The 27281-nt window shown below is 48.8% G+C and overlaps 10 protein-coding genes and 1 non-coding gene across 12 annotated transcripts; 2 read left to right on the forward strand and 9 right to left on the reverse strand.

The window, feature by feature from the left end:
• Positions 1-1070: 1070 nt before the first annotated feature.
• Positions 1071-1154, reverse strand: FOIG_07740. Its single transcript has one exon. It is a non-coding gene; the product is annotated as a tRNA-Asn (tRNA).
• A 247-nt stretch (positions 1155-1401) lies between these two features.
• FOIG_07741 (uncharacterized protein) lies at positions 1402-2217 on the reverse strand (the record flags this gene model as incomplete). The annotated part of the gene is made up of 2 exons (XM_031207409.1): positions 1402-2077; positions 2141-2217. Coding segments are annotated over 2 exons (610 nt in total), but the record flags the coding sequence as incomplete, so codon positions are not given.
• Positions 2218-3137: 920 nt separating this feature from the next.
• FOIG_07742 (uncharacterized protein) lies at positions 3138-4054 on the reverse strand. Its single transcript, XM_031207410.1, has one exon. The coding sequence runs from the start codon at positions 3826-3828 to the stop codon at positions 3496-3498; it is 333 nt and encodes a 110-aa protein (XP_031062943.1). The 5' UTR covers positions 3829-4054; the 3' UTR covers positions 3138-3495.
• Positions 4055-4186: 132 nt separating this feature from the next.
• On the reverse strand, positions 4187-6152 carry FOIG_07743 (uncharacterized protein). The gene is made up of 2 exons (XM_031207411.1): positions 5386-6152; positions 4187-5334 (listed from the first exon to the last, which is right to left on the reverse strand). Exon 1 carries the CDS (start codon positions 5893-5895, stop codon positions 5431-5433), a length of 465 nt encoding a protein of 154 aa, XP_031062944.1. The 5' UTR covers positions 5896-6152; the 3' UTR covers positions 4187-5334; positions 5386-5430.
• A 492-nt stretch (positions 6153-6644) lies between these two features.
• On the reverse strand, positions 6645-8530 carry FOIG_07744 (uncharacterized protein). The gene is made up of 2 exons (XM_031207412.1): positions 7588-8530; positions 6645-7525 (listed from the first exon to the last, which is right to left on the reverse strand). Exon 1 carries the CDS (start codon positions 8306-8308, stop codon positions 7922-7924), a length of 387 nt encoding a protein of 128 aa, XP_031062945.1. The 5' UTR covers positions 8309-8530; the 3' UTR covers positions 6645-7525; positions 7588-7921.
• Positions 8531-11129: 2599 nt separating this feature from the next.
• Positions 11130-13717, reverse strand: FOIG_07745 (uncharacterized protein). The gene has a single exon (XM_031207413.1). It carries the CDS (start codon positions 12794-12796, stop codon positions 12428-12430), a length of 369 nt encoding a protein of 122 aa, XP_031062946.1. The 5' UTR covers positions 12797-13717; the 3' UTR covers positions 11130-12427.
• Positions 13718-17352: 3635 nt separating this feature from the next.
• Positions 17353-18966, reverse strand: FOIG_07746 (uncharacterized protein). Of its 2 annotated transcripts, XM_031207415.1 has the most exons (3): positions 18837-18966; positions 18380-18781; positions 17353-18322 (listed from the first exon to the last, which is right to left on the reverse strand). In XM_031207415.1, the coding sequence occupies exons 2-3, from the start codon at positions 18425-18427 to the stop codon at positions 17684-17686; spliced, it is 687 nt and encodes a 228-aa protein (XP_031062948.1). In that variant the 5' UTR covers positions 18428-18781; positions 18837-18966; the 3' UTR covers positions 17353-17683. The 2 variants fall into 2 exon arrangements, with proteins under 2 accessions (XP_031062948.1, XP_031062947.1); XM_031207414.1 differs by having other exon boundaries at positions 18380-18966.
• A 261-nt stretch (positions 18967-19227) lies between these two features.
• FOIG_07747 (uncharacterized protein) lies at positions 19228-21314 on the forward strand. The gene is made up of 3 exons (XM_031207416.1): positions 19228-19592; positions 19753-20145; positions 20212-21314. The coding sequence occupies exons 1-3, from the start codon at positions 19568-19570 to the stop codon at positions 20424-20426; spliced, it is 633 nt and encodes a 210-aa protein (XP_031062949.1). The 5' UTR covers positions 19228-19567; the 3' UTR covers positions 20427-21314.
• Positions 20866-23400, reverse strand: FOIG_07748 (uncharacterized protein). The gene is made up of 6 exons (XM_031207417.1): positions 22755-23400; positions 22671-22700; positions 21724-21888; positions 21602-21675; positions 21292-21550; positions 20866-21240 (listed from the first exon to the last, which is right to left on the reverse strand). The coding sequence occupies exons 1-6, from the start codon at positions 22977-22979 to the stop codon at positions 21238-21240; spliced, it is 756 nt and encodes a 251-aa protein (XP_031062950.1). The 5' UTR covers positions 22980-23400; the 3' UTR covers positions 20866-21237.
• A 201-nt stretch (positions 23401-23601) lies between these two features.
• FOIG_07749 (uncharacterized protein) lies at positions 23602-24505 on the reverse strand. The gene is made up of 2 exons (XM_031207418.1): positions 24302-24505; positions 23602-24238 (listed from the first exon to the last, which is right to left on the reverse strand). The coding sequence occupies exon 2, from the start codon at positions 24187-24189 to the stop codon at positions 24043-24045; it is 147 nt and encodes a 48-aa protein (XP_031062951.1). The 5' UTR covers positions 24190-24238; positions 24302-24505; the 3' UTR covers positions 23602-24042.
• Positions 24506-24612: 107 nt separating this feature from the next.
• FOIG_07750 (uncharacterized protein) lies at positions 24613-27279 on the forward strand. Its single transcript, XM_031207419.1, has 3 exons — positions 24613-25640; positions 25693-27065; positions 27120-27279. Exons 1-2 carry the CDS (start codon positions 25015-25017, stop codon positions 26141-26143), a joined length of 1077 nt encoding a protein of 358 aa, XP_031062952.1. The 5' UTR covers positions 24613-25014; the 3' UTR covers positions 26144-27065; positions 27120-27279.
• Positions 27280-27281: the final 2 nt, after the last annotated feature.

Genomic DNA, 27281 nt, shown 5'->3' on the forward strand with positions numbered 1-27281 from the left:
GCCATTAAGCTACTAAATCATATGTGCCCAGTTTAAATGGCCTTAAAAGGTGTTCTCTTGAGTATTGGGTTGTGGTAATGGCTGATGATGTCTAAGGAGACACTGAGAAGACAAGCCGTGGCATGCAAGTGGCGCTATCATCATGGGAACAACTAGTGATGCAAGTGATGATTCTATCTTTGAGATATCATTCATTGAGATCCCATGAGACTATTCAGGCTAGGATCTAGGTGGCGTTACTAAAATGCCATCGACGAGGCTTGCCCATCGTTCCCGGCATAGCGATGGCCTTGCATGCTTGGCTCACGATTTCATCTCGATCTGTGGTCCAAGACTATCTCTTATATGATTTTTCAACTTGAACTGATGTTATATAAACAGTTTCCTATTCGTGTTTCCTGCAATGCGTGTCTATACTGCATAGTTGCACTGTCGCCTTCACGAGACTCGATGAAAACCTCCTTGGATTGTGCGAGAGAAGAGGGTGGAATTCCGGGAACCTTTCGAATTTATGGTATAATTGTGAGCTATAATTGATCTTTGAACGGTATTCTCCCAATAGTGTGGTTTGAACTCAGCCTGTGCTCGCATGAACTATCTCACGACACACGATGATGAGATCTTTGCTCTGCGCTTTGCTTCTATGCCAATAGCGGAATCCCAAGACAAACCACACTTAGAATGGAGCATAGGGCTTCAGCATTATGCAGTCTGCTTCACTTGCTACATCCAGATAGACAGGAGTCCTAGTCAAGCTGACCGACCCCTGGCGACTGAGCAGGTTGAGAATATGGAGCTTGTGACAGAAAGCGCAACGACGTTTTATACCCACTACTGGAATTCAAGTTGACTTATTCAAACAAATTAGCAGTATTTAGTTTGCTATGAACATTCCTTCAAAGAACGCAGAGAGATGTCTCTCGTCAGATGTCTGTGGAGTCTCTGTTGAGGTCCTTGAAGGCAAACTATACGCCGCAGCAACAAAACAAAAACGATTATACGTATCAAGGTGTAACACTAAGTGAACAAAAAATAGAAGACACAAAAAGAGAAACTCTAAGAGAACATCTCTCCCCCGGGAAGGCTCGAACTTCCGATCTCCCGATTGTCTATGAATAACAGTCGGACGCTTTAGCCAACTAAGCCACAGGGGATAAGCTGATTGGATGGTAGACAGCTTCAAAATAGGGGACATATTCTCATCATCCTGTCGAAATCGATCAATTTGCAATCTCGTTGACCTCAAGTTAATTCATATCAAATAAGAGATCTGAAAGATGTATTTGGTTTAATCTCTCGATATCTATGGCTTGGTTCTTGCTTACTGGAGTTGGCGGAACAAGCATATAAGTCAACCCAAGACTCAACCCATGGGCCTCACATCATGAGCTTCTACACGAATGTTACAACAAGCAATTCTGAAGTGCATCTTTTTACAGTCAAACGTCTCAAGCTTCTGCTATCAAATCACTCTCAGACATTTGTACATCTCCAGCCAAATACGCCACGCTACATCTCATCTCAGAAACATCGCAGATTCTACCTCAAGCCTTGGACTTGGACTTGAAACCCTTAGCCGTCCAATTCTCAACTTGGAACTGGTAAACCTCCTTAGCCAGTTCTTCAACAGGTCCTTCAACGATAATTCCCGGAGCAACCTGGTTGATGCTCAACGGCGCAACCGGTGCTCCAACCCCAAACTCGGCCTTCCAAGCCTCCAGCTGCTCCGTTGAAGAAACATACACAATCCTTCCAAGCCCACACCACGCATGGGCAGCGGAACACATAGCGCAGTGCTCACCGCTCGTGTACACAGTAGATTTTGCGCGCTCTTCATCGCTTAGGTTGAGCTGTGCCCAGCGCGCAAGGGTGAACTCGGGGTGGAGCGTCGAGTCAGCACGACCATCACCGTTGGAGCCTGTGACGGTGCGGTTTCTGTCGGTTTGAAGGACTTTGTTGTCTGATGAGACGAGGACTGAACCGAAAGGGGCGTCTCCTGCTTTGAGGGCTTCGTGGGCGAGTGAGACTGCCAGACGGAGATGCTCCAGATCTTGGTCGCTGATCATTTTTGCTGTACCTATATCAAGTAAACGTCAATTTCTTGTATGAACTATAAGATCAAGTGCAAAGTCTTTCATACCTGTGTTGTTATAGGTGCTAGTGGTGAGTTGACTTGTGAGTAGTGAGGTTGAGGGAGTGAGGCTTGACAAATCCATGATGCGGGGAAGATGATGATTGCAATGAGGTTTCTAATCAAGATTACCTCATGACCGTACAACATCACGCAAATACCATGATTTATTAATGCTGTAGTCTTATATTGCTTAGAAATCTACTAAAATGAAGCTAATTGTCACTTATGTTCTTCATGTGCCAGATGAAAGAGTCTCTTGCTATCTCAAGTCATTGTAGGACTATATCATGAATGAGTCTGAGCGGCGGGATCGATTTATGATCTCTGGGAATAGAATGCCAAGTTGAAGCTTTACTGAACTCACTTATATCAGATTCAGTTTCTGCCTAGTCACATTGCTGAGATGCTCAAGGGGGGGTTCTGAAGAAGTGATGATGTTGGCGACCTCGCTATCATCAAAGCCATGGAACTACATTATGGGTAAACGATACCCCGGCATAGACTTCCATAAGAAGAGATTTATCCTGAAGGACCTATTCCATAGGCCCTGGTTAAGGACTCACAGTATGCTGCTTTCTCTTCTTCCCTGCTACAACTCCATGTGATTCTTCCAGGCCAGTTCCTCGGTTGGCCTGACCTTTGCTGTCTAGAACAAGTGGCAAACTGTTGAGAGTGAGATTTACCGAATGGTTCTCGAGTTCATCGGCAATGCATTAATATGTCTCAATTAGTTTATGGTCCGATTGTGCTTGCTCCTTGATATCGGTCTTGAATACTCGATCTGACTTACATCAAGCATCTTTAGAAAGGAAAGAGACTTCTTACATGATCAGTAAAAGGATATCCAAGAACTTCAATATCTTACCATGACTCTTGAAAGAATCTCTTATGTGGGACGATGCATCCGTTCATCTCGATCAAGGCAGTCCTGTCATCCACGAGCAGCATGCTCCAGATCATCAAAGACCTTCTCTCCAACTTCTCGATTGTCACACAAGCAATGCAAGAATAAACTCAGACCTCTAGAGGGTCTCAATTCCATGTTGTATAAATCTTAGACCCGGATACCTGCGTTTGTGTATACCCTCAAAATGCGAACAACAGGACCGGACATCGACATGGTCTCTGAAACAAAGGTAACTCAAAGCACGAGTCTGTCCTATCTCGGCTACTCTAAGCCAGATAGCCTATAACATCTCGGACACTCCCGCTCAGACCGTTGACATCTCGTTGTAGTTCTATTCTAGGCTTCTTTGGTGTAAGTTTCACTCCTCATGCCTCACGCTTTCGGCATTACCAGCGCGATATACATCCCATATCAAACAAAGACTCAACGGCATACAAATCGTTTGAGACATGATCTACATGTAGGTGGCACAAGCGCCCGTTGATAGTCTGTAGTCTCTTTGTGTTTGTTGTTCCTGAGTTAAGGTTGGTAGTATACAAACAGCCAAGAACAACGCTCTAACAATACAAAAGCTTATATCTGTACAAACATCTATACAACATACATTTAACCTATCAAGCCACACGGGACAAACCAACTTAAAATCACAGCAAACAAAGCAAATGCCGTCTTCCCCGCGATCTAAACTAACATCCCCAACCGTGCACGATTCTTTGACACTCACATCACCAACTACCGATACCCTTTCACAATCACAATCATCTTTCCTGTCCAAACACCCAACCATAGCAGAAAAATATCATAAGCTCCTATTCTCAATCACAAGCTCACCACGTGAATTTTCATTGTCTCTTATCGCCGATCTCCCACTCACCGCTCTCCACCAACCCCGCGGTTAAGGCGTTATGCCCCCATGTGACAAAGCAGCTTGACCTTGAAGTCCCTGGCACGGGACGTTACCACGGGCCAGGCTAGAAAATAGATAGGTCCCTACTGTCGCCGGTACTCGAAAAGTGTGCTTCGGTAATGGTTGATGGTTATTGGATGATAGGGTTTTGTTGTGGCACACGCTTTGGTGAGATTGGCTTGTGGCCCTTTATTGTTGCCAAGTTTGAGTGTGTCCAAGGTTGGTGATAATACAGAGGGCTAAGCGCCTGGAGACCAGAGCAAGAGTCACAAGCAGAGGCGGCACATCACATGAATCAAAGACAAGAGCTAGGTAGGGTAGATGTGTATGCCAGATATGATTGATGCTAACTAAGGGGGTATCTTGAAATCAGGGCAGGCTCAAGGCCGCCAAACTATCCTAAGGTATCTAAAAGCCCAGATCGCCGTGTAAACCCATGCAGTGTTGTGTGCATATCCAATGCTATGCAGTGCCATGCCAATGTTTCCCATTCCATATGCCAAGTGTGTGCCAGCTGATTCATCCCAGTGATGGGAGGCTGAAGCATAACCTGTATCCAAATGTCCCATGCCCTATGATGATGCAAGCCAGAAGACAATGCAATATTAAGAACTCCAATACATGAATGCTTTCCATTAAGAGGGTGTGCGAAAACGAAAACGATCAAATAAACTCAATAATGAGCCCGGTGAACCGGGACGGAAAACATAAAATGTCGGGCTCGATTAAAAGCCTCAACAGAAAAAAAGAAGCAAGCGGATAGTGATGGACCGAAGACGAATCCGTTTACCGGGCCGCCATGCGGGGGAAGACAAGAGAAGTGAGCGGTAGATGGCCGAAGTCGCCGACGGTCCGGAGAAGAAAACATCCACATCTAGAAGAGTGTCTAGATTGGGGGAGCTTCCACCCGCCCGGCGGCATCAACTTCGGCCGCGATCGGAAAGATTGAGGAATTGATGGGGAAATGATGGTGCTTGACTTGATTGTTGTTGTTGTCATCCATTTCCAAAGCTTGGCTCATCCATCTGACTCATTCTTGGTTGGGTGAACCCCCACCCCCACCTCTGATTTGCTGGGGTCTGAGGCGGTCTAACCATGGCGTCATCGACCAAGATAGTGGTGGTGTCAAGTTGTTTCCCGAAAATCAAGCCGGCGGTTAGAAGTCGATCCGACAGCTGAATAAGGTTGCCCGGTATAGCGAGTGACAGCTTGTTTGGTTGTTTGGTTGTTGTGGTTGTGTGAAGAGATTTCCCATCTCAAATGATGGAATAGTGGTGTAGATAAATCTGGCAGGTGCAGCTATTATTGCGCACATGCAATGCTGTAGTTGTGTTGTGTGGGGTATCATGATGGGGTATCATATGCCATGTAAATGCAAAACGCAGCCTAAAATATTGTTAGTGACTGTTGCTGTTTTGAGGTAACATGCAAACATACGCTATCGTAAATCGTAACAGTCATTAAGAAGTTCCCAGAGCTTGTTTACTCAATAGCCTCCTCGTTGATGGAGGTGAGCTTGGTCTTGGGACTCTTCTTGTGAGAACTGCTACGGCGCTGCTTTCGTGCGGCGGCACGTCGACGCTCCTTCTCGAGGGCGACAACGCGAAGGCACTCGCGTTGCAAAGCGGCCTGGCGTTCGCGCTCAGCCTGGATGAGCTCGAAGTCGGTGATGACGTTGGGAGGAGAGGCCATGGCACCAGGAGAAGAGCTTCCGGCGCTGGAGACGCTCTGGGCGTCGTCGTCGAAGGGATCGGAGAGGAACAGATCGTCGTCGGATAGATAAGAGGTGGGTCGCTCCTCTCGATCAGACTCGGAGAGAGAGTCGCGTCGGGGCCATGATGGAAAAGCGCAGGCGGAATCCTGAGATCGGTAGATGTTGCGAGACGCGATATCCATGGGCGCTGAAGACGCGCACATGGAGCTGATGGAACTGTATGAGCCGAACATTGTTGCGGTTGTGATATTGATGATAGGCGAGGTGATGGTCGTGAGTGAAGCTCAAAGAGCTGTAGCTGTTGCTAGATAGCAAGTGTAAGTGGTGATCACTTGGCTTGATGATGTTGTTTTGTGGACGGCAGATATATGGATCCTTGGTATGAAAACCTGGGGATGCGGGTAGATATAAATGAATGAAGCAGAACGGGCAGGCAGCCGGCTAAGGGAGGCCAAGGGGCGTGTGAGATGAGAAGAAAGATCGGGTTGGGTGAGGTGTGGAATGGATGATTTGCAATAGGGGCGTGGGGTGTGTAGGTGACAGAGGACCTGAAGCCTGAGCCTGGGGGTGCGACCGAGAACGGGTGCGAGTGCGGGTCAAGGGTCCTCAAGTTCGGTCGCCGGGAAGAGAACCAGATACCGCTACCAACTGCCCTGTCGTTTAGGCTTGCTGCTGAAATTCAGCCTGCGGATTGATCCCGACCGAGGTGTAGGGGTGTCGGAACGAGGTGACGGGAGAAGAGGAGGTGAACGTGAAGAGGAGACGAGACGAGAGGGGGGGCGTGGCGAGAGGAAAAGAGCGGTGGGAAATTCGAGTCAGAGAGACCTGGAAGGGGAAAATCAGGGCGATACAGAGGCGGCTAAGTGGACGGGCGGAGCGGATACAACGCCTGCCACTGGTAATTCTTGGGGGGGATGGGGTGGCCGAAGCGGATCCGTGGGGAGAAAAGGAAGAGTCAGAGACTCTGAAGGCCTCTGAAGGCTCTGGTTGTGGCGGTTGTGTCGAGATATGGGGGGCGTGTGGCCGAGCGGGTAGCCAACTCGGTATCCAGATCTATTATTCTCTATCAATCAGAGAATTCGCCAAGACTCCTTGAATAGAGTCCAGCAGAGGAAAGTAGAGTAGAGAATGGCTTATCGCGCTCGGGTCAACTCGTTGAATGTGCCGAGATCGCGCCGTAAAGACGAAGCCGAAGTCTTCCAGAAATCAAGTTTGTTGTTCACCGTTGCGCTGCGTTGTATTGTTGTTTGCTATTGATAGGAACAACAGCAAAGCATAAATTGATAAGCCTCGTAATGGATGGTTACCAGCATTGACTGACTGTATGTATGCACACTCGTGTTGCGGTGACGGACGAGCTGAGAGCTGTGCCGTCCGTGAAAGTAACTTGCTATTGTAAAAATAAAACCTGTGCAAACCTAAGTAAATCCCCAACAGACGGTGAGATAAGCAAGACCTTTTCATACGGATCACAGCATTGCATCTCATTTACGGATACGTCCAGATCAACAATAACACAAGACAAGACTCAGCGTCCAAGACAATCCGCTCTCATCCAAGACACCTCAAACTTGTTTGTCTGATTTGCTTGTCCCCAAGCAAGCCGGCTTGGTCTCATCTGCCCTGTGGCTTTTCGTAATCCGGGGGTGAAAAAAACGCCTCCTCCAGATCCCCAAGCCCAAGGTGAAAGTCAGAAGCCAAAAGGCGAAAAGCTACGAATAGCAACCACAATACCAATTACACCGTGTGCGATTCGCTGCCGTCGCCTGGATCACAGCCTCCCTCCCGCGGGTCAAGTTACCAAATCACGGGCTGCGCGGGCGGCAATGGGACACAAGTCACAGTCATCAATAGAGTCACAAGCTGTAATAAGAGCACAGCGATTTATCTTTTTACCGCCCAGGCTGACCAACTGGATTACTCACCACCGTATAATGTAATCGTAGGTGATTACGGCAGAGTCAGCGCAGCGCAGCAATCGCTTGCGAATTGGATACGATGTGATGTGATACTTTGCGACACGAATCAACGTATTCATCACTCATCAGCCCGAGGTATTGATGCTTCATTGGTGCTGTTGTAGCCTGTAGCGAGCGAGTGGGAGTTCCGTTGCTTTCGCTCCTCCATGGATGATCGCAGATGATTCATTCCTTTTTGTCTATTCGATTCGGATCAAAAGCCATCCGCTTACGATTCGGAGAATGATTGATGAACTCGTTCGGAGTTAGGTTTGTCTCATCTCTTGTCTTGTCTTGTAATTTATCGAATCTGATGATTGATTGATGCGTTTGTCTTTGGTTGCTTTTTCATGTCTCTCAAGTTTCCTCTCTCCTCTTCCGTTCCGTTTTCTCTCCCCCACGCACGCCCTGTCCCTCCCTTCCAGGCCCGACTTCCCATTCTTCCAGCGCCCAACACACCCAGAATCGGTCCCTGGCCGCGGTCGATCCTCGGGTTGCTTCTGCTTCTTCTGCCCTGGCATACGTTGTCCCGAGATAGCTCAGCGCCCAAACCTTCCCGTCGCTTCGGGCAAGAGTAGGTTTTGATAGCCGCACACCACACCATATGCATCCCACAGGGCTGGCTGACACTCAACTCACTCCAACTCTGGCTGTTCTTTTTTCCTACTTGGGAAGAGGGGGAGGGCATTCGCAGGATTGAGGGATTGCTGGATTGGTCTTGTCCTCAAGCAAGGGCCAAGACAAGATGCGATCCAATGCAGGTAGGGCACAGCTTGCATTTCGCAATCACTGACCGCTCCCTTGACGCAAAGGGCACTCGTTTCTATTTGCTGGATACGTGCTTCGTAGTGTTGCAGCATTCGTCTGTAGTTGGTTAATTGTTTTACCACACGCAGTCCATCAGCGACCATCCGAAGAGTCATCTATCAATCGGTTGGGGTACCATCTTGCAGCGACTGTCCGATCCAGCTGCGCCATCAACCACTAAAGTTGCGGAAGCCGAGGATAGTTCAATTTCACCGCCGGTCAACGGCATAAACAACAGCCATACAGTAGTAAACAACAAATCATATCATATGCATATGCATCCTCGGTAGACACACAACCACGCCGACATAGCTTGAAACTCTCTCCTCCGACCTCTCGGTCTTTTTCCCGCCGAAGCCTACCCACCTACCTAATATCGCGTCTTATCGCAACCTATTCCGTTTTCCCCTCCCAATCTAGAAGCTGTCAATCCAAACTCCAGGCTACCAGAAACATCAACCCCCAATGTCCCCCAGGGCACAAGGGGTGCCTAGTAAAACAAAGTTCAAAGGTTCTTCCTCTTCCCAACTTCCCACTAGGGTTATAGTTGAACTGTAGAATTCAATCCCGGACCGAGCATTCTTCTACCCTGCATGCCCGTTTAGCCTACAAACCTTGAACAGCTCCCCCCAGGACCAGCAAATTTCCCCTTTCGTCCAGGTTGCTTGAGCGCACGAATCGCAGCTCGTCCCTCTCACCGCTAGCTGGCATGGGTATCGATGTCGGTAGCCAATCGCGGCACTGTATTTCTTCTCCGCGATGTCTTGGCCGGTAGGAATCTCGGTGGTACAGCTGCAGGGTTTAATCCTAACCTAGCCATTGGGCACAATATTCAATTTCAAAATCCGGTGGAAGAAGCAAGAATCTTGGATAGAACGAAAAAAAAAAAAAAGTGAAGAGTTTTCTCAACTATTCCCCAGTTACACAAAGCAATACAGTTTCGCTTACGTTTGGCAACGGTTTAAACCTGGTGAAGACTGTGATATTTCTCTCAAACTCTCCACATGCGATACGCCGGCGTATTCTTCGGAGACCCGCATCCACAGTCGGAGCCGCTTTTGCGGCGTTTTCTCCACCCTGTGGCGGTCTCCCTTCCGTAATCCTTTCGGCCTTTCTACAGCATCAATTGGATTCGGTTTTTTAATCCCTTGACTGTGAAGGCTTTTACCCCTCGCCGAAAGGCCTTGGCGCTCGGCTGAACAACTGACTCTCCCTCGGCGCTTGTCTCGCCCCGGTCGAGTCAAAGGGCGAACGTTTTTGACATATCGGAAACAGGAGAACTCAGATAGGAACAACACATATGCGAGGGTGCATTTCAGAGCTATGATCCGAATCTAGCGCTGTCGCTTGTGAGTCGGAAGACATCAGATTGGTGAGCTTGAGCTATCGGATGTGCTCGCCTGAGGATGAGTGAGACAGCTTCAAGAGCTTCTCCGCACTCTGGCTAAGAAATGATCTGCAGTTCGAGCCCTCCGAGCCAAACACAGCTGTGAGAGTCTGGAGCTGTCGCAGGAGCTGCACAAAGGGGCTTTTGCTCCTAGCCGAGCAGCCCAGAACGTTGATAGATCTGCTTATCAGACAGAGGAGCTGCTGCTGATCCTCCTGCGATACAAAGTGATGTTCATGATTAACGGTCTGGCCCGTAGTGAACCCTGCAGATAATGGATGTGTTTGGCCGTCTGGATTCACAGCAGCGTTCTAGCTTGTTGATCGCTGGAGATACAAGTGGTTCCAGTGGCTCTGGTCCTCATTTGCACCAACGACAGCGTGAAGGCAATGCCGAAAAGACCCTGCGTATTCCCGCCTCACTCCACCTTTATCCGTGAGGCAGCACAACACAGCACGCAATTCATGCCCGCCGAGAAGAAGAAAGGCTCCGGCGGTCAAGTTGTTCGGTGATCAACCGAAGGATGAGATGCACTACAGCTGCAGCTTCGGCGGGAATAACTCGTGATATGAGTCAGATATGGGTATCAGGGTCCTTTGTCTCCGCGCTGTTTGCGCCGTCTGCGATACCTTCGTCATGGCAAACCTCCAGTTTTCCTTACTTGACCTTATCTCTGTGTTTCCACTTCCACCGCCACTTATTTTTCTTCACTCAAAGCCACTCCCACGATCCATTCTTTTCCGTATAATGCCGGGTCTGGGGAAACACCAACTTTACATTACTCGCCGACAAGATTGGCCTTCCATTTTGACAGGGAAGATTCCATGGAAGAATTCTTCTCATGTTACCTAAGGTAACTCCACCTCGGTACAAGGAATTTTCACTGCAATTCAAATAATTGACACCTGAAATTCTTCATCCCGAGCAATCTCGCTGTAGTGGACCTTTTGAGCCTGACCCTTGGTTCTGGTTACAGCTATGAGATCCTTACAGCGGTCCGCGCGGCCGGGTGCTGTTCCGGGATTGACAAGTTCCAAGTTTCCAATCCCAAATTCCCAATGCTACGGTCAGAGATCGGTCATTAAAATTACAGCCAGGCCAGGTCAACCAGCCCTGGATATCCCGCTGGCTGGGGGTGACCCGTGTCGCCGTTGGGCTCTGGCGTCTGGGGAATTTTGAGTTTGATAATGATAATGCGATAATGCTTGCAATAAGTGTCTCAAGCAAAGGCCAAGGAAGTAAACGTCATCAGTCCCTTCATTTGTCGTATAATTACCTGTTTGTTATCGAATCCCGCGGGAAGAGACAAGATGCTCAATCAGGAAGTTACTGTGCCAAGGCTAAGTAAAAGCTTATCGAAGGCTGGATCAGACACTCTAATAACACTGTATCGGTTTCCGAGTCTGCATCGCGATATGCTTTACTGGTCTCGCATGCTTAACTAACGAAAGACTAGCCCTTCTCGTACGGCAGCCTCTTTGAAGAATTGTTTGGTCTAGCAAGAGTCCAGTGTTTTGACCCGTTTACACGGTTTCGCTTGCGACTTTATCCGGCGCACGGAATACCATTCTCCTGCATTATATCACAATTCCTTGTGACATAACCGACTCAGAACCCATGTCCAAAAGCAAGTATCCGACACCACGGACACGGCCTGCTGCTGCATTTGAAACTTTGTTGTTTGCTTTGCCTTGCCCTGCCTGGCGTTGCTTTGACGATTCATCTCAAATCAAAACCCCAGCTCCGGACGGCGGACTGCCATTCCTAGCTCCCCCCAAGCGAATGGACGGCATGGGACGGAATACCATTCCCACCTTCCGAGGGCCTGTTAATTAGAATTAAACCGCTGGCCTGGCGGCTTAACCAGCCTTTTCTTCCTTTACCGTTGCCGCGATAGGATTGAGGCGTCCATAACCCCCCCTGAAGTCTACCGCTTGTGAGAAGCCCTGGTCCCCCGACCCGAACCGGCGGTTCTCCTCTCACCAAATAGTGAAGCCAAGCCAAGGCTTGCCATGTCTGAGTTGCTCCCGACAGGCATTGCATTGACCCCATTCACGAGTCGCTCATAACGTAAAGAACCCCCTTTAATATGGGGGCTGTTAGTCAGTGATGCTACGGAGTAAGTAGAGCCGAGAGGGAGATGGAGACTGGAGTCTTATCGGAGGGGCTTCTATCAATTCTTTCCAGAACTTCCTTTTTCTTTCTTGGAAGCCACCCTGACATGCTGTCCACCTTCTACTTCGGGCCTGGAGCATAAAGTTGTGGTGGTGAAGATGCAGTTGTGGACACTAGAAGCATCGGTAGAAGGGCCGTGGAAGGACAGCCACAATGTAGAAGCATGTGTCATGAAATCATTGCAAGCGTCAGTGTCAGTGAGTATCTGTCCTGAAGAAAAATTCTATGCATCCTTCAGGGTGCAGCTCCTGAATCATTCGAAACGTCCAAACTCAAAATATTCCAACCTCGGACTTCGTCCCGTGCTACCTCGGGTTTGGGGCAAACGCCTCCCGGATCTTGGTTCAGTTCTTAGCTATAGTTAGCTTCCGCAATTTCCACGTGTTTGCGGTTGCGGTTGCGATTGCGGTGCCGCGGGGAGAGTAGCGAGCGAGGAGGTCATCCCAATCTCTCTTGATAGACCTCGGGCCAATTCCGGCAAAGGTCCACGGTTAGAATCCGATCGAGAAAAATGTGGCTTGCGGGAAAACGAGTAGAGTTGCCCGGAGCTGGGGAAGAAGCGATAATGGTCCCGGAAATTCCCCCTTTTAGGTAGAGTCGAGGTAACGGGCGAATGGGAGGAGGGGGCGTGTAATGTCGGAAATTCCTAAGGAAAAGGGAAAGGTCACCGAGACTGACACCGACGCTGTCATTGTCGGTGTCACTATCGAAGCAACGTGGGCGAGCGACTCGTGTAGGGCTTCCATTTCGAGAGTCTGAGAGCCAAGTCTGCCACGCGATTGACAGCTTTGACGTTTCATTCATCATGATAATGCATCACCCACGGAATGACCGTCAGGGTGAGTATGCACTGTTGGTCAGTGAGTTCCTCGACGGTCAATAGTTTCAAAACTGAATCGTAATTGATTAATGAAATCAATTAAACATGTCTACGATTTCTGGTTTTGGCTGAGACTTGTCGCAGATGATAACAGGTTTTGGCGTGTTATTGTCTCTGACTCTCTCGCTGCAGACGTTGAGACATCCATTGTTTGTTTCCGGCCACAGCAACAATGATCCTGACGCAGCTGATTTGAGATTCCTGAATTTGATGCAACCTCGAAGAAAGCAACTATTGAACAACCGAGTCAGTCATTTCACTACCAAGGAACCTGCAAGACGAAGCATGTCACCGAGGTATGAAGTGTACATATGAAGGTATACGTACGCCACAACGTGGGAGCGCCGCCTACGCCACGACTCAGCGCAACAGGTTACCTCTTTCGTTCAAAACCTGGACAGATCCCTTCTGGTTTACCCCAGGATCGCGATTCCAAACCCGCGTCGTGGGAAATATCCAGAAAGAGATCAATATGACGTCGTGCACGCTGAAATATGATATGTCGCTGCTAATCTCACTCATCTCGAGATATCCGGCGTAAATGGCAGAAATGGTATGCGAAACCAAATTGTGGCTTTTGTTGCTGTGATGAATGTATTGGTTGCACTGTCGGGGTATGATATGATGTGATGTCGTATGCAATGCTCACTCTGCAATACGCCGAGGCTGAGATAATACGGTCTCCGAATTGCTCACTCCTTCGCTGTTACTGTTACGCCTGCTAGGAATAGCATCAGGTTGCATTCGCGACACGGACGCCGTGGCTGCTTACAATGTCTACGCGTTGTGCTCCCCTAATACTTTTCGCATTCCCCCATGTTTTGATCAAAGATTGGCTCGGATCTCTCGCCTCCGAATTTACAGTTGAAAAGGTTCATCGTCCCGGTGTTCCGCAGTCTGATTGATTACGCTATCAGTATCGTATCTGGTCCCGTGATGCTTGGCTTGGCCCCCGAACTGTAACAATCCAATGTTTCGTTGTTGCCTGCTTGCTACGTGGTGGTTTCTTGGGAGCTCACAGCTACGGTGTGATTATTACAGGCATTCAGTTCGTATGTATTTGGGGCTGAGTTGCTGAGGCCAAGGCTGAGGCTGGCGATGACGATTACCATGTAGCATGTAAATTGGGTGTAAGTCAGCCAGCAACGCCTCGTCATCTGGGGGATCGATCACCTGAGAATCCGGGGTAGGTAGTTGTAAAACGCATAAACCATCGACTACGATTAACTTATGCTCAAGGGTAATTTGGTTGATTATTTCATCATTCCGGCATATTTGCCTCCAAATATTGCATCTGCTACAGTTCGTTTGTTTTGCTCCGGTAGAGAGGGGAGGTGAGCTCTTCAACAGTATTGATCGTCATGATAGACATGTCACTGAGCGACAAGGCGTTATGATAATCCCCTATCGAGGCATCATGATACTCAAAATGTGTAATGACTTTCCATGACAGGAATTTCTCATTTCCCCCTTATGATGCCGTCATTGAAACAAATTCGATACTCTAGTACACGCCCCTGTCTATGAGCCCAAGACGTGATATCGAATTTGGGTCGCATTCTCATCCGAAGTCGGCCTGTGTGTTTTGAGCTGGCTGTCTCCTGATACAGTACAGCCCTGTTGGCGTTGGTGTTGGCAAAGGCACCCAATCTATCACTCCATGTGAGGCATGCCACCTGCTGAAGTGATATCGGGTGGGGGTGCATAGGCGGTCTCGTGGGGTTGACCGCTTTACAGCACATCAAGCCAACATCAACTGTAGTGAGAGCTCTAATATCGCCTTCTCCTCAGGCACGAAGCAGCTAGAGCAATCACCCGCTGCAGCCTCACGCCTCGCAAGCCATCCATGGTTGTTGGGGGTTGAAGGCTTGAGGGGATAGTTGTCTCTTTTGTTCTCTCAAATTTTGGGGGGCTTTTAATTGGATGTGATTTGTCGGGACAGCGCCATGCCGCTATTCAATACAACAAACAAACTGCCGATACAAGGCCTAACAAAGCCATAACCAACAAACTCCTTACACTTTGAACTTGAAATTGTTTGCCCCTGTATAATTAGAGCATGTCTCACGCGGCAAGAGCGTTAGGCTCGGATCAAGTGCTTGCCGTACCGTCCCGATGATCTCGCATCCGTTGCTTTAGCTCATCAATCACATCACACTTGGCCTTGTCTTGTTATCACATCCCACCAAAGTATCCTCTTCTCCCCCCACGCAGAAGCAAAACCTAGGTGCTGCCCAGGGTTTAATGGGTGATTCTCAGCCAAGGAATCGATCCACGAGGGAATATCCTCTTAGTTCCCGCTATGGACATGAACATGAACACGAGCAATGAGACGGCACTTTACTTTTTGCCCTTGCCTGATGTTTGAGTAAGGGGGAGGAAACAATTAGTGTTTGTTATGCTTTGACCCTATGATTCCCTGATTAATCTACTGATTTATTGGAATACAATCTTCCTAAAGCTGCAAATGTCCTCTCGTATTAATATTGTTTGTGAGTTGTCACCTTGTTGAATCGTGCTTTGAGAAGCGGTCAGTTATGCTGAGTGTCAGTGTCAGTGTCAGTGTCAGTGAATAGATAGTGCCGGGTAAAAGAGATAACAACACGCCCTCAACTGCACTGCAATGCGTGTGCGTTCTCTCATGCAGCCTTGCCCTGCTGCATATGCAGCTCGAGTCGACTTGACTTGACCTGACTCTTTTATCCTACACCGATCAATGTGTTTCAAGATTCTGCTACACTCAAGCTTCACCGCATCAACTCAGCTAGCCATACAGGCCCTTTGGCCGGCCAGCATACCGCCTTTTGAAACCAGCCATGCAGACACATTTACTCACAGCAACGACACTAATAACCCTCATGCATGCACTTTCCCAATATTCAGGTTATACGGACCTGCTCATATGCGCTGGCTTGTAGTTGGCGCGCATTCTCCATCGACAAAGTGTTGAGCTGGCGGGTCTAACTTACACGACAGCAGCTATATCTGGTCTGGTCCCTTGCAGCTGTCCTTGGAAATGAGTCACATATGAAAATTTTTAAATTGATTCTGTGACGTGACTGTAGGGTGCCATAGCTTAGGCGATGGATAATTTTTTCAAATTAGGTACTGTGGTTGTGGTTGTGGCAGCGGCTTGATTGCGGTGAAGTGAGGCCATCTACGGATGTGACTATCCGGTGTGAACAACAACACATCGGTCAAACTTGCTTGTTTCCCCTTGTTCGCCGCGATGACATCGGGTAACCCAACATTCGGCCGAGACTAGAGTTGTTCCCCGTATCACACTGCTTCTGAAGTATTGGTGGTTGGGCATCGCTCACCTGATGCAGTATGTGCTTTAGGGTAGGCCACTATATGTGCATGATACTGAATACATCGCGGATAATAGATCTGGAGGCGCAATTATGAATATAATCGATGGGTTTTGAATTGGACCAGACATGGTATCACCTGATTAAATATTCGATTTTATTTGACACGTTGATAATGTTTGGGCATGAAGGTTCATCTGTTGATGTGATGAAACAGAGGAGTTGAGTTGTAGGAAACATCCTTTCAATGATTGTGTTTATGGCATAAGCTCAAGGAAACGAATCAATCTGCATCTAGTCTATCGATTACAATACCGTTTGCACATAGATTTAGCTAGTTATACCACAATAGTATGAGAAGAGACAGCAAACATATTGTCCTTTTCGCCCGTAGCTATCCACACCCTCAATCAACAAAAGATAAACAATTATCCGCATAGACGGTTTTTAGACAAGACGGAAAACTAGAGCATATGTAAAACTAGATCATATATCATACCGGAACCTAGTAGGTTGAGCTTGAGTTCTAGCAAGAGTCTTGACCTGATTCTTTCACTTTAGCTGAACTTGCTCGTGGAAAGACACAATGGCCACTGTGCCTGCTAGATACAAAAGTTCCACAAACGGAAGAAAAATATGATGAACTTAGCATAGGGAGCTAAATTACTACACAAGTTTATATGTTAGCACATCGCAAGCTGAACATCGATGTATATGTTGACTATTGGATTCGTGGACTTGCTCTCTGAGCAACCCAACGACAAGGAAACACCCAGTAAACACTGCAGTATCCTTCACAAAGAAGTATAGTAGGGCAGAGCATCGTTGAAAGTTGGTTCGAATGGCGTTCCGCAGTTCTTACATCCATGCACTTATCATCATAACGTCTAGTCTCAGTATTCAGTTACACGTTCAATAGCAAATCGGGAGTGTTGGTTGCTCTCTCAAAGAGGTATGAGGCATCCGTAATGAGCCTAACTTGATACTGGAACATATTAAAGCATGAAGTTCCCGAACTTCGTTGTGTGTCCTTACTACTCGCGAGGTTGCCACATAAGCTTTCGGACTTGGTGCTCAGTGACTCTCCAAGAGCGAACCGTAAGTTAATGCTACTCTTTCAGAGAGTACAATACGCAACGAGACTGACTCGAAGCACGGTCAGTCTACAAAACCAGGAGATGCGAACATTACAGGCACGTTGTGTGAAGTGCATATGATATTCACCCCCAGCTAGTGGGCAGCTGACAGAGGCTGGAACGAGAGCTCAGATGGTGATCATAACAAGTGGCATAAAGAATATCATGAAACACGGTTATATATCTCGTCGTAGTGCAAACTACGGACAATGTAATGCCAATACTATAGTCCTCAACAAGTCTTTGTAGGATCGAGTGTATGCCAAAACTGTAGATACGCCAAACTCCCCCAACTCCTCCCATGATGAAGAACAACTGGCATCTTTGAACAACACCTAACCAAGCAAGCCTCATCACCAAACGTATACTAACTTCGAAGCGCCTCTAACCGGTTGCGCATCTGGTCCATCATAGCTTCTGGATCTTCTTCCTCCTCCTCTTCCTCCTGGGGTTTCTGTGGCTCCGGTACAGGCGCCACAGGCAGAGCGGGCTGCTTGCGGTCCTTGAGAATCTCCCCCAAGACTTTGTCAACCTCTCCGTCGGCCTCCTCGTCCTCCATAAGCATGTCACCGTCAGCAGGAAGCGAGTCCTCGACCATCTCCTCGATGATGCCCGCCTTCATCAACTCCACACTTAGTTCTTGCATGGTACCAGCCAGTTCCGGTAGACGGATAAGCGAGTTAACATCCTTCATAATACCGACACTCGCTCGAATGGACCCTTCAATCTTTCGTACAGCGAAGGCCTCCTGCACCTGCATCTGCACCGAGTTGAGCTGTGCCTTGGATGTGATGAGGCGTGCTGAGGTCTTTCGGGCGCGAACGAGCTCACGAGCAAAGTCGCGAACTTCTTGTTGGGCTTGCTTGGCGCGAGATGGGTCGCGCTGGGCTCGCTTATCGGCTTGGAGGATGAGGTTCTTCGTCTTGTATTCGACTTGTTTCACAGTCTGGATATCTCGATCGATCTTGCGGATGTTTTGCCTCATCAACGCATTGCATTTGCGCATCTACAGCCAGACATGTAAGACTATGATACGGAATTAGGTATAGACCGGTGTGTGTACCTGGGCCTGAGGATCAGGCTTCGCAAATAGAGATTTGAATGTTTCCATGGCGGCGGTTGGATGGACAAGGAAGTAGGAAATGCCTGCGCCAATGACGCAACTGTAAAGATGGCCAAATGGCGGAGTAGAATTCGTGTAGAGGTGCAAGTACGGTACAGTGATCTGTATGTTCGAGCTGAAAAAGTTGTTAGACTGCCCGTAGTACTACCAAACCTCGAAACGTCTTGATGTCGTCGAATCAGCCGCAGCCAGTCGTTGATGATGTTGGGTCATGGTGGTGAGGCTCGCCCGATACTAGCCTCAAGGCTGAGGTGATAGGCAGGCCGAGGTTTAATTGGCCCGCGAGCAAAAACAGGGACTGGAGGGGTTTCAGTGAGAGGTCCGCTGGAGCTTCCCTGGAACCTGGCACCAAGATCAGCACTGGCTCGCCTCCGGCCCAGCTGTGTGAGGTGCTTACCCCGCCATCGAATGCCGGCCGCGTGTAGGACTAGGCTGCCATTGCTAATCCAGAGATAAAGAGCCACTACACTCAATGGCCTTTGATTGTTTAAAAAGGGATTGTTATCGAGTCTCATGCAAGAAGCCTAAGAATTGAGCTAAATTCGCACTGGATTTGCATCTGGATACATCTCGTAACTGCTTGTACGCAGCAAACCTCCAACTGAGGTGACAAAGCTCCAGCACCTTCTAGGAGCTACAGCCCAGTAATAGTGGAGAAAAGCTGGCCACTTTCAAGGGGGCGGGCAAACGTCAGAGTGGGCACTCAAAAGCTGTGGTAGGGGAGTACCTTAGATAGCACTATACTTCAGTGACAGCTGAGGTATCTGCTGATCAATTGCCCCTCTATTCTCTCCCCTTCTTAGACATTCTACCATCCCGCCTGTGACCAGACAAACGTGCAAGCCTCAAGGCGGATTGAATGAAGTACGCCCTGCCTACCTCTCACTTTAGGTACTGCCCGCTGCGTACTTTGCTAGACTAGGTACAGAAGCTAAAGCTGCACCTCCTCCGCCCAGCAAAAACTCATCCATTCCGTCTCCATTTCTCTTTCTCTGCTGCATCTGCATCTGCATCTGCAACATCTTTCGCCTTCTTTCTCCTTATCTCTCTCTCTCTTCTCTGTCTGATTTTTCCTCCTTCACGTAACTTTACGATACGATAAGATACCCTTTTACTTCAACCTTCACAATGTCTGACACTGTTTACCCCGAAGGTATGTCATTGCTCGTCCCTTGTGCTCGTATTCCCCCTCCCTCTCCCGATGCCGCTCTCAAGATGCAATCTGCCGATAATCTTTTCCACGGCTACAATCTTGATCGCATTCTGCGCATACACTCAGTATCACTTGCAATTCACCCGCTAACCACCCGCAGTCCTCTGGGCCCAGCGATCCTCCGTCGCCGACGCCTCCAAGAACTTCATCTACCTTACCATCTCTGTCCCTGATGTGCCCAAGGACAGCCTTACTCTCGACCTCCAGCCTACCAAGCTCACCTTCACCGGCACCTCATCCACTCTCAAGAAGAAGTACCATGTCGAGCTCGAGTTCTGGGGCGAGATCGACCCCGCTGAGAGCAAGATCAACCACACTGCCAAGAATGTTGAGATAAAGCTGCAAAAGAAGGAGCTCAAGGAGGAGTACTGGCCCAGATTGCTCAAGGACTCCAAGCGCGTCCACTTCCTCAAGACCGACTTCGACAAGTGGGTTGACGAGGATGAGCAGAACGAGGCCCCTGAGGACGACTTCTCTCAATTCGGTGGCATGGGTAAGTCTATTACAAATCCTAATTGATTGTGTCTCGCACAACCCTATGACTAACAAATTTCAATAGGCGGCATGCCTGGTATGGGAGACATGGGTGGTGACTTTGGCGGTATCGACTTCTCCAAGTTGGGAGGTGGCGGTGCTGGCTTCCCTGGTGCCGAGGGCGCTGGTGATGAGCTCGACGAAGAGGATGACGACGACGACATGCCTGCCCTCGAGGGCGACGACAAGAAGGAGGCCGCCCCCGCCGCTGCCCCCGCTTCCACCGAGAAGAAGGACTAAATCTCTCAACTATGAATGTTTGACGTTGCCAAAGAGGAGCATTTCTGAACTACAGTACAGGATTAGGCTGGGTAACTTTGGCGTTGTGCCGTACCAAGGCAGGCTTATTTTTCGGATATGTAGTTAAGACTGCATTGCCTGTTACGATATGGAAGAAAAAAATGGAAAAACTGTTAAGCCCACGGTGTTCGCTATTGTGTTGAAAATCTGGTCAATGTGATCGTCGAAAGGTATCCTGGTGATTTCAAGGCTCATGCTTGAGGCAGGTCTGCGTTTGGACCCCTTCATGTCTTGGCATGGGCGTTGTATTAGGATTAGAAATGGTGATTGACCGGTCCCAGATACGAACGAGTTACCCAGTCTCGGTTCAGTGACTGGGATGTCTCAACAACAAAGCATAATTGGGGAGAAACCATACCAAATCCTTCGTATACTTTATCATGGGTAATAGATGTCATCATATCTTCAGAGATTCGTGTATATGGAGCTTTTCTTATTCCATCTATTGTACAGTACAATTTAATTTCCAGGTCCTGCGGTTGCTGCTAAGCAACGTTGAGACATGGCTGCCGAACTGATAAGTTCGACGTGTCAAGGGTGAGAACTGAGACCAAACAGTAACAAATGCAAAACCAGCGTTCCTCTGTTCGACCTCGAAGGCCTCTCTTCCTCTTTCATTTCGGATCAATCTGCCGCAGCACTAAACCGGGTAACCACCGTATCCTTCCGCAAAGTGTCCATAAAATACCAGGTCCCTTGTTTTTGTAATTTATTATTGTCTCATGCCATCGTCGTGGCGCTTTTGGCGAATTTACTAGTATCGTAGTTAGTATCAACTGTGCAGATCAAGGACAACATTACATACAGCGATCTCATCCATGTCAGCATCACCAGTAGCAGCTGGTGCGGGTGCAGGCGCAGCAGCGTTGTTGCTGGCCTCAGGGGCGGCCGAGGCGTCAAAGTAGTCAGCCATCTCCGAGTCGAGTTCCTCCTGGGTCTTCTTCGCGGGACGGCTGTTGCGACCACGGCGCTTCTTGCCAGCAGCTCCCTTGGCAGCGGCACCCTTGGCGGCACCGGCGTTGTGCTTGTCAGCAGCAGCGGACTTGGGTTGAGCCTTAGGTTGGCTATGTCGCTGGTCAGTGATTGTCTGGAATATGGCAACGTATTTCACGTACGTGGTGCGCTCAGCAAGCGTCTTGACGGTAGGAATGACCTTATCAGCCTGGGCAGCTCCGACAACGATCTCGATCTGTTCAAATTAGTTACTGATGCAACTGGAGGTGCCAATATAGCTCACCTTGATAGGTCGGTTGTCAACAAGAAGGCCGTTCAGCTTCTGGAAGGCCTTGCTAGCGCCATCCGACTTGTGGAAGGTCACGTTTGCGATACCGCGGCTTTGAGAGTTAGGGCCGTAGGAGAGCTCAACTCGTTTGATGGGACCAACGGATTGGATAAAGTACTCCTATCGGGGGAAAATAGCGTTAGTCTTCCGAAGTGTAGTTGAACAAAAATCGTCATTCCGTCATCGAGCCTCGGTCGTTCCAGTTCCGGGAGAGTATCACGTCGCCAGGATTTGGAAATCATGTTGGTTGACAGCTAGCAAGCAGAGCAGTGAGACAAAGACAGAGCCCTCGGTCCGCCCAGCAAGGGTTTGAGATTAGTTTAAGCACGCCAGGCCACACCCACATGGCTCTCATTCAAATAGTAACCCACAACTTGGACCCAGCCCAAGTATACTACAAGTGTAGTATTCGAGAATATGCTGAAAAATAGACAAGCAACCCGCTGTTCTCCCCAAAAGGGGGTTCGTTCAAGCCGACACAACTTTGTCTCAAGATCTGCGAGGGATAGCTGCTGTATGTGCTCACTGCTTGCTCGCTAAAGTAGATGCGGGATTCCAAAAGGTTTCATCCGGAGGAATTCGCTGGCCGTTGGCTGGCAAAATACGCATATCGTTATGACAAGCCTCTACCCTGAAAAGCCGGCGCTACATAAGCGAGGAACGCTGACCAGGCGATTCCTACAGTGTCATTGCGCGACAAGGGTCATCTCGACTTCTGACATAGTACCATATTCCAGGTTTTACCGAGTCAAAGAAGGAGAATGGGCGTCTGATAGCTCCAGGCCTAGGCTAAGTCGACAAACTGGTCGGAAAGACGCGACTTCGAAGGCAAAAATGAGAGCGGCGAAGGAGAAAAGGTCGAACAAAGTCCGAGGGCTTCAAGGGCCGCAACGGAAACATACCTTAATCTGCTGCTCCGAGACGTCCTTAGGCTATTGGGAATATTAGTATATGAATACAATTGGAAATCCTTGTTTGCGACTTACCAGATTGCTGACAATGATCTTGCTATCACTGTTGGTAGGAGTAGCCTTGGCTGGGGCAGGCTTTGCGCCGGTACCGCGTGCGGGCTTGGTACTCTTCTGGATACCACCAACGGGTGCGGCCACAGCAGGGCGTCCGGCACCGCGGCGCTGGTTGGGTCGGCGGCGAGCGCTACGGCGCTGGGCCTGGGTGATATCGTCGAGAGCTTGGTCGAGCTTGCCGGACATGATGATGTGTGTTTGTGAAGTTGGTAAGAGTAGGTCAAAGACGGGCTGAGAAGGACAGGCCCGTGAGAAAGAAGCTGTATCTGCTGTTCAAGCTGATGCAGTTGGTCAAATCAGCAGAAGATATCGAATGACACGTGCGATTTGGTGTCAAAGACGCGATTAAGTATGGTGAAGACTAGAGCTCGATGACGGCGCAAGTCGCGAATGTGGAATGGGGGTTGAAGAGAAGGTGGTAATAAACGTCTGGTAGACTTGAGATGAAATAAAAGGCGCGCAAGAGTTATTAAGGCGGCCGAGTAAGGAGAAATTGCTTGGGCTGGGTTGAGAAGTGGGCGTATATCGGTTGAAGTTGGGATCTGAGTGAAGTTGGGTGAAAGGAAGAGGGAGACAAGGGAGGGAGGGAAACAAAGGCACAGAAAAACACGGGGTGGGCGCTGCTTCCTGCTCCTTCTGTTGCCCTCTACTGCCTAATCAGCTCAATGCGCGCGGGTCTGGATGTGGCGCTATGCGAAAGCTAGTCTCTTTTGGTAGCAGTAAGCCTCGCACCGCCACACTGTAAACATCTGGCACCAATTACAATGCGAATAGGGACATGCGTCAAAAGGGACAGTTTGCACAGACAAGACAGAGTTCCATCACAAATACAAACGAGCGCAATTCCAAGGAGGGAAACAAACGACCACAAAGATGTGTTGTTTGTTCTTTGCTTAGCAGAATCTGCCTAAGGATGCGTGCATAGCTCATGCTAGGCAAATATGATCTGTGATAGGCTGGTGTTGGCGTGTGCCATCATGTCTCCTATCCCAGTTGCCTTCACTTCAAGTCGACTGAGATAATTTTTGGAAAAGATTCTCAGTATTGCCTTGCAGATAGCTGAAAACCTCCCAGCAAAAGATCTAAATAACCCCCCTAGTCTAGTTGTATCAAACCCAAGCTCTGCTCTTCGAATAGGCGGAATCGTTCGTCCAAAGAGTTCTCCTTAACGCCGAGCAGTCTTTGCTGCAAACTGGATATTCCCTTCTCGTAAAAAATTACAATGCGCAGTAATCGTGATACTGTGCAATTATAGTGACTTTGACGCTCCCTCCTTGCCGGCTTCAATCGGATCTTTCGCAGCGTTGACTTCGAGGAAGTGGTAGAGAACAATGAGAATCATTGCCGTAGTGCCAAAGAAAATGGCTAGTCGGTAGAGATCGCCGTCTGAGATCATGTTTGCGGTGATGAAGGAAATGGACGGGAAGCTGCGTAGGCTTGGGGAGCTAGATGATTCTCGATCAGCACTTGGTCCTGTGCGCAAGCATTCATGCGTTGATGGTACAAACCGGCTATTGATTTCAGAAGAGAGTCGTTTGAATAGAAACCAGAATTGAGTCAATGCTCTGAGTGATCTGTAACAGTGCTGTGGGATGGACGCGAGGCTGTATCTGTAGATGTTGGATATGGAGCTTCAACTGGCCAGATGGAGCTCTAAAGTGTCCGCGTTGCAGAGACAGGTACGTATTCTTGCTGGGGTTCTTAGCGCGGCCCGCAGTTGAAAGATTTCCCGACTCACTATCCCCACTGTGAGCGACTGAGTGAGTTTCTAGGTGAGAATAACTCTTTTGTTTCATTATGTACGCAGTTCTGTTTTCGCATCCCGTACAAGAATTAGTTCCTATCGCAATTAATACGAAGAGAAAGTAAACTACTTGATTTCTATTGAATAACCGATAATACTTTGCCTGGCAACACAGACATCATTAATCACTTATACACGTTGAGCCACTTGCCCTCGAAGAAAAGTCTTGGGCGGCAGACACGTGACTAGCTGTGACTTCATCCTCCACACCAAGGTAGCCCAGCCCACCAACTATCAGCAATCTTCGACATTCGTCTTTTTTTTCAACCTAGATTTGGTGGCTTAGCCTCTCGCCATTCCCAACACGAAATCGTGGGCATACACGTCAACAGAAACCCTCGACGGACCTCACGATCGTCCGAATCCCATTGAATATCTTTTTGATACCCACGATTACCCCGCCACCAACTGCCCATCATGCCTCCCAAGAAGGGTAAGGAGCCCGTGGCCAAGAAGGCCACAAAGACGGTCGAGGACCGAACTTTCGGTATGAAAAACAAGAAGGGAGGTGCTGCTCAGAGGGAAATCTCGCGCATGCAGGCGAACCTCAAGAACAGTGGCTCAGCGGAGGAGAAGAAAAAACAGGCCGAGAGGGAGGCTCGTGAGCGTGAGAAGAAGGCGGCCGAAGAAGCCAAGAGGGATCTGGAGGCTATGATGAATAAACCAGCGCAAGTCCAGAAGGTGCCTTTTGGCGTTGATCCCAAGACAGTTGTGTGTATCTTTTACAAGAAAGGCAATTGTGAGAAGGGCAAGAAGTGCAAGTTTTCACACGACCTTTCTGTTGAGCGTAAGACAGAAAAGAAGAACCTGTACAACGATTCAAGAGGAGACGAAGAGGAGAACAAGAAGGCCGAGACTTCAGCAGACTGGGACGAAGACAAATTGCGAAGTGTCGTTTTGTCAAAGAAGGGCAACCAGCAAACCACAACCGACAAAGTGTGCAAATACTTCATCGAGGCCATTGAGGATGGCAAGTATGGTTGGTTCTGGATTTGCCCTAACGGAGGAGATAAGTGCAAGTATAAGCATGCGCTGCCACCTGGGTATGGCTTCTTTCATCAAAATATTTTGGCAGTTACACTAACATCAACTTAGATTCGTCCTGAAGACCAAAGAGCAAAGAGCAGCAGAAAAGGCGCTTATGGACAAATCACCACTCAAGACCCTCACACTCGAGGACTTCTTGGAGTCTGAGCGACACAAACTGACCGGTACTCTTACGCCAGTCACTCCAGAGACTTTCGCGAAGTGGAAGAAGGATCGCCTCGACAAGAAGGCAGCCGAGGAGCAAGCCCGCAAGGCCAAGGAGAACACTGGCCGTGCTCTGTTCGAGAGTGGCAAGTGGAGAGATGAGGATGATTCCGACGACGATGATGACGATGATGATGTCTGGAACCTGCAGAAGCTTCGTGAAGAGACAGAGGCTGTCCGTTCGAAGAAGGAAGAGGAGCGTCTGCTGTCAAGCTATGATACTCCTAATAATGGCACCACGGGCCAGGCAACCCCGGCAGAGGATACTCCAGCTGAGACAGCAACCGGATCTTGAGTCAACAGAGACACAGGCGTGTGGCATATGTAGTCTAGAAGACCTTGGATCTGGGATTCGTCAAGCTCTCCTAGTTGGAGCTCGCCGGAGAACAGACCATCCAGAGGCAAGCCGAGCCCTGCTGCAGACCTCACATCAGTGACCCCACGAGTGAGAGACGTGTGCAGGTCTACCATGGCGATCTCGTCATCTTGCTAATCCTCATGAGAGGAAGGATGACGTCTGTCCTCCGAGTAGAATAAATTACAGTACCAGTATATCAGCGTGCGAGCTGTCAAGATGACAACCAACACTTGTATAAACCCTAAGCCACAGCTGTATTCGCGCAAGAAATTGCTTGCTCATGTGTTAGATGTGTGCATTTCCATACATGGTTTATTCGCGATCATTGTGGTTGTAATGGTTGGTTTTATCCTGCCGAGTTAACTACTCTTAAAGGCATGATGCATGATAGCCAAAAGTCTCAACGGCTGAATGCATCGAGAGGCGTCGATCTTGGGAGTTTTGAGGTCCTGGTGGTGGTGATCGTTTGTGAAGCACAACAATGGAGCGGCCAAAGAGAGGTCCTTTCGTACTGAGGTTAACGCGGTTATCCAACCCCAAATCATCTCACTATGATTGCGGGGTGAGGATTTATGGTGGTCGTTATTGGGCGAACGCTAAGTAAGGTAGCTAACGGTTACAATCTAACTTACCCGGACATTGAAGTCCGTTTAATGACATGGGATATCGGGTCATAATGTGGACGTTGAGACTTTGGCTGTGTTATTGCATCCGCGGAAATGGGCCGACGGATGTTATCTCGGCTGAGAAGTTAATAACGAGAGTATTCGAGTCTTAATATTGACAAGGAATCAAATTGAAGCTTTGGTGAAAGAAAGTCGGTGTCGTAGTATAAAGTCAAGTATTTCCCCAAAAACATGTGATGAACGCCCCCCGGCAGATGATACACCCACTGAGACACAGCAGCTCGCAGGGAACGAGAGGGATCAATTACAGGGCACGGAAGCTCTAAACGATCTTCGAAGAGGGAGCCAGGAACCAAGAAAGAGGTTGGATTGTGTCTTTGGCGTTTGCTCGGTCAAACCCCGCGACCTTGAAACTTGGGTGGGCTGTTCCTTCCCGTCCGAGGGGCTGT

This window comes from Fusarium odoratissimum, assembly GCF_000260195.1.
Source record: "Fusarium odoratissimum NRRL 54006 unplaced genomic scaffold supercont1.11, whole genome shotgun sequence".
Lineage (NCBI taxonomy): Eukaryota > Fungi > Ascomycota > Sordariomycetes > Hypocreales > Nectriaceae > Fusarium > Fusarium odoratissimum.

Bases quoted from the DNA above. Each gene is read 5' to 3' on its own strand.
- FOIG_07747 (XM_031207416.1), top strand. From the start codon at position 19,568: ATGTCTGACACTGTTTACCCCGAAG. The intron at 19,593-19,752 runs GTATGTCATTGC...AACCACCCGCAG, and splicing joins TGACACTGTTTACCCCGAAG to TCCTCTGGGCCCAGCGATCC. The intron at 20,146-20,211 runs GTAAGTCTATTA...AAATTTCAATAG, and splicing joins CTCTCAATTCGGTGGCATGG to GCGGCATGCCTGGTATGGGA.
- FOIG_07745 (XM_031207413.1), bottom strand. From the start codon at position 12,796: ATGATGAATGAAACGTCAAAGCTGTCAATCGCGTGGCAGACTTGGCTC.
- FOIG_07750 (XM_031207419.1), top strand. From the start codon at position 25,015: ATGCCTCCCAAGAAGGGTAAGGAGCCCGTGGCCAAGAAGGCCACAAAG. The intron at 25,641-25,692 runs GTATGGCTTCTT...ACATCAACTTAG, and splicing joins AAGCATGCGCTGCCACCTGG to ATTCGTCCTGAAGACCAAAG.
- FOIG_07748 (XM_031207417.1), bottom strand. From the start codon at position 22,979: ATGTCCGGCAAGCTCGACCAAGCTCTCGACGATATCACCCAGGCCCAG. The intron at 21,676-21,723 runs GTGAGCTATATT...TAATTTGAACAG, and splicing joins TTGACAACCGACCTATCAAG to ATCGAGATCGTTGTCGGAGC. The intron at 21,551-21,601 runs GTACGTGAAATA...CCAGCGACATAG, and splicing joins ACGCTTGCTGAGCGCACCAC to CCAACCTAAGGCTCAACCCA.
- FOIG_07746 (XM_031207415.1), bottom strand. From the start codon at position 18,427: ATGGAAACATTCAAATCTCTATTTGCGAAGCCTGATCCTCAGGCCCAG. The intron at 18,323-18,379 runs GTACACACACCG...GTCTGGCTGTAG, and splicing joins AGCCTGATCCTCAGGCCCAG to ATGCGCAAATGCAATGCGTT.
- FOIG_07743 (XM_031207411.1), bottom strand. From the start codon at position 5,895: ATGTTCGGCTCATACAGTTCCATCAGCTCCATGTGCGCGTCTTCAGCG.
- FOIG_07749 (XM_031207418.1), bottom strand. From the start codon at position 24,189: ATGATCTCAGACGGCGATCTCTACCGACTAGCCATTTTCTTTGGCACT.
- FOIG_07742 (XM_031207410.1), bottom strand. From the start codon at position 3,828: ATGGTTGGGTGTTTGGACAGGAAAGATGATTGTGATTGTGAAAGGGTA.
- FOIG_07744 (XM_031207412.1), bottom strand. From the start codon at position 8,308: ATGCCCTCCCCCTCTTCCCAAGTAGGAAAAAAGAACAGCCAGAGTTGG.